The sequence below is a fragment of the Erpetoichthys calabaricus genome, chromosome 17 (assembly GCF_900747795.2).
Source record: "Erpetoichthys calabaricus chromosome 17, fErpCal1.3, whole genome shotgun sequence".
In the NCBI taxonomy this organism is placed as follows: Eukaryota; Metazoa; Chordata; class Cladistia; order Polypteriformes; family Polypteridae; genus Erpetoichthys; species Erpetoichthys calabaricus.
The window spans coordinates 61,580,290-61,592,411 of NC_041410.2; the positions used below are offsets into that span (position 1 = coordinate 61,580,290).

A 12,122-nucleotide genomic window follows, 5' to 3' on the forward strand; every position below is an offset into this window, starting at 1 on the left:
TCTACACACAACACCCCATAATGACAACGTGAAAAAAGTTTACTTGAGGTTTTTGCAAATTTATTAAAAATAAAAATACAGAGAAATCAAATGTACATAAGTATTCACAGCCTTTGCTCAATACGTTGTCGATGCACCTTTGGCAGCAATTACAGCCTCAAGTCTTTTTGAATATGATGCCACAAGCTTGGCACACCTGTCCTTGGCCAGTTTCGCCCATTCCTCTTTGTAGCGCACCTCAAGCTCCATCAGGTTGCATGGGAAGCGTCGGTGCGCAGCCATTTTAAGATCTCTCCAGAGATGTTCAATCGGATTCAAGTCTGGGCTCTGGCTGGGCCACTCAAGGACATTCACAGAGTTGTCCTGAAGCCACTCCTTTGATATCTTGGCTGTGTGCTTAGGGTCGTTGTCCTGCTGAAAGATGAACCGTCACCCCAATCTGAGGTCAAGAGCACTCTGGAGCAGGTTTTCATCCAGGATGTCTCTGTACATTGCTGCAGTCATCTTTCCCTTTATCCTGACTAGTCTCCCAGTCCCTGCCGCTGAAAAACATCCCCACAGCATGATAACGCCACCACCATGCTTCACTGTAGGGATGGTATTGGCCTGGTGATGAGCGGTGCCTGGTTTCCTCCCAACGTGACGCCTGGCATTCACACCAAAGAGTTCAATCTTTGTCTCTTCAGACCAGAGGATTTTCTTTCTCATGGTCTGAGAGTCCTTCAGGTGCCTTTTGGCAAACTCCAGGCGGGCTGCCATGTGCCTTTTACTAAGGAGTGGCTTCCGTCTGGCCACTCTACCATACAGGCCTAATTGGTGGATTGCTGCAGAGATGGTTGTCCTTCTGGAAGGTTCTCCTCTCTCCACAGAGGACCTCTGGAGCTCTGACAGAGTGACCATCGGGTTCTTGGTCACCTTCCTGACTAAGGCCCTTCTCCCCCGATCGCTCAGTTTAGATGGCCTGCCAGCTCTACGAAGAGTCCTGGTGGTTTCGAACTTCTTCCACTTAAGGATGATGGAGGCCACTGTGCTCATTGGGACTTTCAAAGCAGCAGAAATTTTTCTGTAACCTTCCCCAGATTTGTGCCTCGAGACAATCCTGTCTCAGAGGTCTACAGGCAATTCCTTTGACTTCATGCTTGGTTTGTGCTCTGACATGAACTGTCAACTGTGGGACCTTATATAGACAGGTGTGTACTTTTCCAAATCATGTCCAGTCAACTGAATTTACCACAGGTGGACTCCAATTAAGCTGCAGAAACATCTCAAGGATGATCAGGGGAAACAGGATGCACCTGAGCTCAATTTTGAGCTTCATGGCAAAGGCTGTGAATACTTATGTACATGTGCTTTCTCAATTTTTTTATTTTTAATAAATTTGCAAAAATCTCAAACTTTTTTCAAGTTGTCATTTTGGGGTGTTATGTGTAGAATTCTGAGGAAAAAAATTAATTTAATCCATTTTGGAATAAGGCTGTAACATAACAAAATGTGGAAAAAGTGATGCGCTGTGAATACTTTCCAGATGAATCACAGATTCACACAGTAAGCAAAACTTATAAAAAAAAAAGACTTTGTTGAACAATTATCATATTAGTAGATCTTGATAATATATTGTTGTTCTCTCCTGAACCATAGGTTGGAGAGATCTGTTATTATTTGACACTAAATATGTCTCATACAGATTTTAGAGTCATGTTTTTTTCTACTGTGTATAAAAACTACAGTAACTCCAGTTTCTGTATTGCACCTTGCCCGATGAAGGGCCCTGAGGTGCCTCGAAAGCTTGCATATTGTAATCTGGCCAATAAAAGGTCTCATTTTGCTTCACTTCCCATGACATTCATACAAGATATTTGGTATGTCTAATCACATTCAATTTATTTTCATTTTGCTTTTTGTGTACACTATTTTATTTTATAACAGAAAGGTATCACTAGCCTATTTATTCTTTCTTGTATTTTTATTGGGTTAGTCTTGGGAGATGCATATGAGAATTGGCCTTCAACCCATCCAAGACTCTTACACTGAAAATACAGTTACAGAATTAATGCTGAAAGACAGCCTACACTTCAATCGTAATTATTTCTTCATTTCAAATCCATTGTGGTGGTGCACAGAACTAAAATTATGAAAATTGTATCACTGCCCAAATACTCATGGGCCTAACTGTATATCTGCATTATCCTCTTAAATGGACCCCATGAACAGAATTCCTATGAATTTTTTTTTTTTTTTTTTTTACAGAATCTTATTTTTTAAATTTCTAATAATCTTTAATTTCTGTCAATTTTACTTTGCCTTAAAGCACATTTTGTTTAGCTTATAAAAGATCTCTTCTGGGTCAAACCCACCTGCCAAAAACTGTAGCTGCTTTCTAGTTTGTAGATTGATATGGAGGTTTTCAAGCAATTCAAAGTATCGTATGAGAGAGTTTACAGGCCAGGTGACCCTTTCATCATTTTGCTCTTTGCGAAGAAGTCGAAGGTTCTTTCGCACATAGAGGTCCCAACCTGTGTAACAGATGAAAACATAGTCATTCTATGATAATTTATCTTCACCATAAATTACTGAATTTACATTGTTATTAGCAGTACCAGTGGGGATGTGTTTGTTGACCTTTTACTTAAGGAAATAATTGAGTCTCTTCTAGCGAAAACTAATACGGAACCTTAGACACATCATTTTACAAATAAAAATAAAACAGCTCAGTTTTAAACATTGTTAATTTGTGTTGCTCTTTCTTGTATATAATATTTATTTTCAGGTAATGACAACTGCAGCTGCAGTGTCTGCTGCACACATTGAAAGAAAGTATTTACCTACACCTACTGCTACATAATAGTGATATCAAAATAAAAGTCAATTCCATATAATTTATTCCTTGAGAGCATTAGATAAAAGCATTCTTTGCTCACCTTTTTCATCAGCTATGATCCTATCTCTGTCACCTGAGTCTTCTTCACTTTCCTTGCTCTCCAGACTGTCAAGATCACCAACATACATTTCTGATTCCCTGTCATATCTGAAAAGATACTGTTGGCTTAACAGACAGACATGTAATGTTGCTACATTAAATGGTTGATTCATGTAAAGTAAAACATCAAGATAAGTAAACGATGAATCAAGTAAGATGCATTCAGGCCAAAACTACATACATACCAATTGCTTAAACAGCCATTACATAATTATTTATGAAGGATCTATGACATTACTTATATTTAAGAATTGCTATTGTGAATTTCCCATTGGGATTAATAAAGTATCTATCTATCTATCTATCTATCTATCTATCTATCTATCTATCTATCTATCTATCTATCTATCTATCTATCTATCTATCTCATTTTATTAACCACTAAGTGAAATAATATTGTCAAAAACCAGAAGGTATGGACATTAATGCAGCCTCGATTGATTAAGCTATGATTCTGAGAGCTCAACAATGAAAAGTTTTGGTACTACGATTAAAACTCTTATAATTCATTTAATAGATAATGCCTCTTGTAGAATTCTGCAGAGAAGCAGACAGTTGGATACCATAAGCTACATGGACCTTTGAATCACTGTCTGGGAAATCGACACAAAGTACAGCCTGGAGAACCAGAATGCGTTCATTTTACAATATGTTTGGACTTGGATCAGCCATTAAAGCCAAACGTTTTTATGACTGAAAGCATCCGTACACAGGAAAATCTACATACTCGCTTAACCATCATCTTGCCAAAATATAAAAGCAATGTCTAAAACAGTCTTAATTCGTTTGTGAATACAACACAAAAATAGTAAACTTGTCTGAAGCAGAAATATAAAAAGAGTATCAGCTGGAGTTTTCAAGTACAGTATACACTCAGTTTTAAAACTTTCTATGTCTTTTAAAATGATTTTTGCTACTTTTTCAGTGTTTACTCTCCCTTTAGTTTTACTGTTGTCTATGAATTTGCTATTTTAATGTATTCAGAGTTTATCTCATTAATAAAAATTAGAAAGAGTAACAGTCCAAGCACAGACCCCTGAGGACCTCCACTGATGACCTCATACCATGCAGAGCTTTCTTAATTATCTGTACTCTTTGTTTTCTTCCCAAGAGAACATCTGTTTTAATGTAGACAAAATTAGAATGGTAATGCTTTACAAATCCCTTATTGTATTTATTATTACATTTTCTTTTATATATTCCTCCTAAGTACTTCCAGTAAAACCTGTGAGGCTATCTCTGTATTTTTCAATCAAAAAATTAATGATATTAGAAATAACATAGTATATCTCCCCAACACTAAGGATCCTCCTAAACCCCAGTACCCCATAATAAACAAATTAAAGTCTTTCACTAGGATAGATTTACCTGATTTACATAAAATAATTTCTCAAATGAAACCCTCCACCTGTGCCCTTGACCCAATACCAACACATTTTTTCAAAGAAGTATCGGGCGTGCTTATTGATAATGTTCTTGACATAGTAAATTCGTCATTAGATACGGGGGTCTTCCCAGACTGTCTTAAGACTGCGGTAGTTAAACCCCTACTTAAGAAAAATAATCTCGATCCCTCTGCTCTTGAAAATTATAGACCCATCTCTAACCTGCCTTTCTTAAGTAAAATTCTAGAGAAGGCAGTCATTATACAGTTAAATGAGCACCTCAATAAACATGCTATTCTTGATAAATTTCAGTCAGGTTTTAGAACAAATCACAGCACAGAAACTGCACTCGTTAAAGTAGTAAATGACTTGCGGGTAAATGCAGACAGAGGCCATTTATCTGTTCTCATCCTCTTAGATCTGAGTGCCGCATTTGACACCATTGATCATAATATTCTTAAGAATCGCCTTAGTCAATGGGTGGGCCTCTCTGGCAGTGTCTTAAATTGGTTTGAATCCTACCTGGCAGGGAGAAAATTCTTTGTTAGTTGTGGTAATTATAACTCAAAGACACATGATATTCTATATGGTGTTGCACAAGGCTCTATCCTGGGTCCACTGCTCTTCTCAATCTACATGCTTCCATTAGGTCAGATTATCTCAGGGCACAACGTGAGCTACCACAGCTATGCTGATGACACACAGCTGTATTTATCAATAGCACCTGATGACCCCGAATATCTTGATTCGCTAACACAATGTCTAACTTGTATCTCAGAATGGATGAATAGTAACTTTCTCAAATTAAATAAAGAAAAAAAACCGAAATCTTAGTGATTGGCAATAATGGATACAATGAGGCTATTAGAAATAAACTGGATGCATTAGGATTAAAAGTCAAATCGGAAGCAAAAAGCTTAGGGGTAACTGTTGATTGTAATCTGAATTTTAAATCGCATATTAATCAGATCACTAGGACAGCATTTTTTCACCTAAGAAACATAGCAAAAGTTAGACCTCTATATCATCGAAAGATGCAGAGAAATTAGTTCATGCGTTTGTTTTCAGTCGGCTAGATTACTGTAACGCACTCCTCTCAGGTCTACCCAAAAAAGACATCAATCGTTTGCAACTAGTGCAGAATGCAGCTGCTAGAATCCTTACCAGGAAAAGAAAATCCGAACACATTTCTCCAGTTTTGATGTCACTACACTGGTTACCTATGTCATTCAGAATTGACTTTAAAATTCTGCTTATGGTTTATAAAGCTTTAAATAATCTTGCCCCGGCTTATATATCGGAATGTCTGACACCTTATATTCCAAATCGTAACCTCAGATTCTCAACTGAGTGTCTCCTTAGAATTCCAAGAGCAAAACTTAAAAGAAGTGGTGAGGCGGCCTTCTGCTGTTATGCATCTAAAATCTGGAATAGCCTGCCAATAGGAATTCGCCAGGCTAATACAGTGGAGCACTTTAAAAAACTACTGAAAACACATTATTTTAACATGGCCTTCTCATAACTTCACTGTAATTTAATCCTGATACCCTGTATATCCAATTCATTATAATAACTATTCATTCAAAATCTGTACTAACCCCTACTCTCTCTTCTGTTTCCTTTTCCGGTGTCCTGTTGGTGGTGGCATGCGCCACCACCATCTACCCAAAGCACCATGATGTTCCAACAATGATGGATGGATTAAAAGCCAGAAGTCTGTATGACCATCAGCATCAAGTGACTCCGTGAAAAACCCGAACTACAAAGAGGACTATTTCATTTATGTTAGGTAGAATGCCCAGAGGGGACTGGGCGGTCTCGTGGCCTGGAACCCCTACAGATTTTATTTTTTTTCTCCAGCCTTCTGGAGTTTTTTTTTTTTGTTTTTTCTGTCCACCCTGGCCATCGGACCTTACTCCTTTCTATGTTAACTAATGTCTTATTTTAATTTCTTATTTTGTCTTTTATTTTTCTTCTCTTCATTATGTAAAGCACTTTGAACTACTTTTTGTATGAAAATGTGCTATACAAATAAATGTTGTTGTTGTTGTTATTGACTAGCCATGTTATCTCTGGATGACAGGTAATAGAATACATTTTAAAGTGTTTTATGTTTAATATCTCTTGCCCCATTGTGTTCCTTCAGCATTTCTCATACACCTTTCCTCAAATTCTGCCTTGCTCACTTCCTTTCCCTTTTTTCACTTGACTCCTCCTTGTGTGCGTCAGCCTCTCTTGCACGGCACTTCTGTTGATAGCGTCACCAAAGCCAAACTGAACACTCAGACCAACATGATTGCACAGAAAGACTGGACACACACAAACAGTGACAATTTATTATATCAGATTTGTGGATCATAGTATTAGGAATAAAGACTGTCAACAACATTGTTAGGTTGAACTTTAAAGTTAATGATCAGCAGAAGTCCTTACTCACTGAGTTTTGTAAGGGGTACATGAATAATAATGCCCAACACCATCCTGTTGGACAGAAGGCATAAAAACAAACTTTAAGACGCCACCATTATAGTAGAGATTTGCAAAATAAAACTGTTTTGTAAATAAATAAAACTGTTTTTAAATTCTAAATCACACGGTGAGTATTGTTATGGAATAGGCTGGCTCAAGTATGTTTTTATTTTAACTAGGGGGCTTTGCCCCTGTTCACTTCACTCGCCAGCCCCTTCCCCCCAACGCTACGTGCCGTTCTGAAGAGGGGGGGCTGAACGCACCCCATGGAGACACGGTTGCTCCTCCGAAATCCCTCTTAAACAGTGATACAATGGGAAACAAATACAGCTTTTTTTTTTTTACCTCCTCTTTACTTGATCAGCTGCTGGCTTGCTGCTGCTGCCGTGCCGCGTGATCTGCATTTTGTGCGGCACTTCAAACATTTAAAATCCTGTACAACAGCTGTCCTTTTATCTCACTGCCTTGTCTCTCTTCTCCCCCAGACATCCTCAAACAGTATTGGATCTCTTTTCGCTGTTCCATTATTTCACCGAGTAATGTTTTCCGTTTGTTTGCGCTAATGTGATTTTTACTTCATTTTTTTTTTGAGACTTTCGAATTTTCCTACTTCCATTATCTCTAACCTGTTCTGCATGTAAATCGTGCCAACGTTTTTTGAATTGTTTACAACGTTCTACTTTGTCTTTTTCCGGACCTGGGCGTGGTTAAATCTCTTGGCACAAAGTCTAGTCTTGTGGGACGGGCTGATTATTACTTTCCTTATTTTCAGAATTTGCACATAGATTATTTTTGTTCTTTTTTGCTTTCTTTTCTGCATTCTTTTCTCCCAAACGCTTTTGGGTCTCTTTTCAACACGCTGCTCTTTCTTCTTCGCTTAGTCGTTGACGTGTCATTGAGAACATATAAAATTTTTAAGAGCTAAGAGAACAGGAAGTGTGTCTGCCAAAAGCATTCCAACAACTGAAAGGTTAGATGGCCGTGGTCTTGTTTGAAAATGGTTGTAAGTAGAGCGTGACTTGCAAAAGTCCCCATCTCACAGGACTTGCTTCCAATGGTTGTAAGTATGACATGACTTGACTGTCTCACGGGACGTGAAAGTGTCTCTCTGTCTCTCGTCTTGCTGCAGGAAAAAAGTCTCATCTCGTCCCAAGATTTTTTTGTTACTAGAGATCAACATTTTTGTTGACTTTTGAGTTTTATTTTACAAATGTTGTTATTAAATAAGTTTAATTTCTTTCATTCTTCGTATATTGTATCATTCTTTTACTAACATCTTGTTTAGTAAGCTTTTCTGGTAGTTATTGTACTTGTGATTGTCCTTATCACTTTATGTAGATCCCAAGGAGACAGGGCCCCCTGATTCTAAGCTGTGGGACTGCCGCCAGGCATATAAATGCTTGCTAAAACATTTGATTTTTACTAGTGTTATTCAGCTCTCCATGATTTCTCAATTTTTTTAAAATTACCACTTTGGATTATCACTTTTCCAAGTTATATTTCTGAATTTTCTTTGGTGTAATGGTTTTATAGCTCTTGTTTAGGATTTTCTTTTTAGGATTTCTGTATTGCAAAGTAGTTTTGTTTTCCTTCAGGGTTTCTTCTGCTTTGATGTTTTTATTTTTTTTAATAAAATCTTTAAATGTGAAGAAACTTTTGTTATTGTGGGTCATGGGTTTTAAACAGTTTCCTTCTCCCTTTTTCAGGCTTATAGCTTCAGCCTGCCTCTTGAATTTGGGGCTAAGCTGAATGTCGTTCTAGGCCTCATTTTTCTATATTGAAGGCCTTTATTGAGTTTGAGAACTGAAGACTTGTAGGTGGACGATGGACTCTCATGAACTTCAGTTGATTGTAGCATATTGTTAACATTTCATGCTGTTACCTTATGTGTGAATTACATTTTTTTAATTGAATTAAATTAATTATTTTATGGGCACCCCGCAATTTTATTTTTAGTCATGTATGACCAACAAGATCTTAGTACAAGAAAAACATTTATTTTTTACTTTTTAGTGCATTTAAGAATAAAATTGTGTCACTTAAAAATCTTTTTGTATAGTTTTTAAGAACCCTAATGCCACATAGTCCTTCACATGTTACAAAAACCTTGACTTGGGTGGATAGGTGATTTGACAGAAATGACTTTAGTGACAGAATGGAATCAAACCATTTCTCCAATGATAACCATTATCCTACATACTTGAAGTTTTATGTGATGTGTCATTTTCTTTCCATAGTTAAACTGGTTAGAAATTTCACTTTAACAAGTCTGTGCATTTTGATTGAAATAAATTAATTGTTTTATGAGCACCCCACATTTTTACTTTTAGTCATATATGACCAACAAAATCTTAGTACAAGAAAAACTTTTTTTTTTTTTTTTTTTAACTTTTTGCATTTTTGAATAATATTGTGTCACTTACAAATATATATTGTGGCACCCGGATGAGGCTCATGCCCGGCCGGGACGCCCAGGAAGACAGGAAGAGGGCTCATTCCTCCTCCAGACCACGAGGGGGTGTCCGCCCTGGTTGTATTGGGGGCCACGGGTACAGGGCTTGGAAGCCCAACCCTGTAGGGGCCCGTGCTCACCGCCAGGGGGCGTCTCCCTGCCTGAAGGACCCTGGACTCCAGTACTTCCGCCACACCAGGAAGTGCTGGGGGGAAGAAGAGAGGGAACACCCAGAGTGCTTCCGGGAGGACAGCAAGCATTTCCGCCACACTGGGGCGTGTCCGCGGGATTGCCGGTGCACACCTGGAGCACATCCGGGTACAGATAAAAGGGGCCATCTTCCTTCATTCGAGTCTGGAGTCGGGTGGAAGCAGGACATGGTGTTAGAAAGAGAGAAGGAGGCAGTCTGAAGAGGCAGAGTGGTTGGCCTGGACTTTGGGTAAGATTGGGGTTTGTGGCACTTGGACTTTGTAAATAGTAGTATAAATAAACGTGTGTTGGGTGACATGAGCGTGTCTGCCTGTCTGTGTCCGAGCCAGTCTCCACAATATATATATATATATATATATATATATATATATATATATATATATATATATATATATATATATATATATGGAAGAGAAGGTCTGTGATACGGTTTGCATATTTGCAGCTGGAGATCCACAAAGGGAGAAAAAATGAATCACGTATCATAAAGTAGTTTTTTATTCCTGAGCTTTCAACCCCTGCCAGGAGTCTTCATCAGAGGATAATGCTTAGACTTACAAGAATCAAAGGCAATATATAGCAAAACATTACATGGGGGGGGGGGGGGGGGGTATTGGGTGTACAGTTTATTTATTATGAACATGTTCTTCTGAAGTTTGCATATGCGGGATTTATGACCAAGTGTCTGTTGATGGTGTTCTCATTTGATAGCCAAGATTCGGCCAGCTCTCTGGCACTTTTAGTACTGGCCTTAAATTTTACTTGTACATTGTCCCAGTTAAATGTATGTCCTGTTGATTTAGTATGCGTGTAGATCAATGAAAGTGAGTCCTTTCTTCTGACAGCGTTGCGATGTTCCTGTAGGCCTATACGTGTTGCGATTCTTTTTGAAGTTTGTCCTATGTATACCGCTGAGCAAGAACTACATGGAATACTATAAACTGCGTTTCGTGTTTCTGCTATCGATTTCTTGTTTTTAGCATTAAACAGGACCATGTGCAGATTGTTCGTGGGTTTGTGTGCTATTCTGACACCTGACTTGGCCAGGATGCGTGCTGTACCTTCAGACATCTTGTGGTGATAAGGGAGTGAGTGCCAGGTGGGGTGGGGTTTCTGATTCAATTCAATTGTTTGCTGAGTTTTTTGGTGTCTTCTGTGTAAGCTCCGATTAATGAATGTTTTTGGGTATCCGTTTGAAGTGAAAAGGTGGAAGAGATAGCGTCTCTCATTCAACGGCAAATACTACATTCAGAAAGAAGGCATGCCAATGGGATCACCGTTATCAGGACTTCTAGCGGAACTGGTAATGCAGCAATTTGAAAACATGGCTCTATCCCAGTTCACACCCAAAATTTGGATATGCTATGTAGATGACACATTCGTCATACTAAAAAATAACCAGCTGAATGAATTCTACAACCACATCAACACAATATTCCCTGCAATCCAATTCACAATGGAAAAAGAAATTAACCAACACATCAGCTTCCTAGACATCTACATCAAAAGGAATAATGACCCACCCTGACCACAAGTGTTTACCGTAAAGAATGCTACGCAGACAAGATATTACACTTCACCAGCAACCACCCGGTATCTCATAAACGGAGCTGTGTTAAAACTCTATTCAGAAGAGTCCACACCCATTGTAATACGAAGGAAACAAAAATGAATGAGAGACGCTATCTCTTCCATCTTTTCACTTCAAACGGATACTCAAAAACATTCATTAATCGGAGCTTACACAGAAGACGCCAAAAAACTCGGCAAACAATCAAGTTGAATCAGAACCCTCTCCCCACCTGGCACTCACTCCCTTATCACCACAAGGTCTCTGAAGGTACAGCGCGCATCCTGGCCAAGTCAGGCGTCAGAATAGCACACAAACCCACGAACAATCTGCACACGGTCCTGTTTAATGCTAAAAACAAGAAATCAATAGCAGAAACACGAAACGCAGTTTATAGCATTCCATGCAGTTCTTGCTTAGTGGTATACATAGGACAAACTTCAAAAAGAATCGCAACACGTATACAGGAACATCGCAACGCCGTCAGAAGAAAGGGCTCACTTTCATTGATCTACACGCATACTAAATCAACAGGACATACATTTAACTGGGACAATGTACAAGTAAAATTTAAGGCCAATACTAAAAGTGCCAGAGAGCTGGCCGAATCTTGGCTATCAAATGAGAGCACCAACAACAGACACTTGGACATAAATCCAGCATATGCAAACTTAAGAAGAACATGTTCATAATAAATAAACTGTACACCCGTAACCCCCCACCGATCACACTGACTTAGCCACCCCCCCACCCCCTCCACATAATGTTTTGCTATATATTGCCTTTGATTCTTGTAAGTCTAAGCATTATCCTCTGATGAAGACCCCTGGCAGGGTTTGAAAGCTCAGGAATAAAAAACTACTTTATGATACGTGATTCATTTTTTCTCCCTTTGTGGATCTCTAGCTGCAAATATATATGTATATATATCTATACTAATAAAAGGCAAAGCCCTCACTGACTCACTGACTGACTGACTGACTGACTCACTCATCACTAATTCTCCAACTTCCCGTGTAGGTAGAAGTCTGAAATTTGGCAGGCTCATTCCTTACAGCT

The 12,122-nt window shown here is 38.6% G+C and overlaps 1 protein-coding gene across 1 annotated transcript in view; it reads right to left on the reverse strand.

Annotated features, from left to right (window-relative positions):
• Nucleotides 1-2,229: 2,229 nt before the first annotated feature.
• The window catches only part of LOC127526106 (cation channel sperm-associated protein 2-like), a 61,021-nt gene continuing 51,128 nt past the window's right edge, over nucleotides 2,230-12,122 (reverse strand). Inside the window, exons 7-9 of the mRNA XM_051920279.1 lie at nucleotides 2,919-3,025; nucleotides 2,598-2,659; nucleotides 2,230-2,541 (exon numbers count right to left, since the gene is read on the reverse strand). Of these exons, the coding sequence (XP_051776239.1) occupies nucleotides 2,293-2,541; nucleotides 2,598-2,659; nucleotides 2,919-3,025 (418 nt within the window). The 3' untranslated portion in view covers nucleotides 2,230-2,292. The remainder of the gene's footprint in view (nucleotides 2,542-2,597; nucleotides 2,660-2,918; nucleotides 3,026-12,122) is intronic.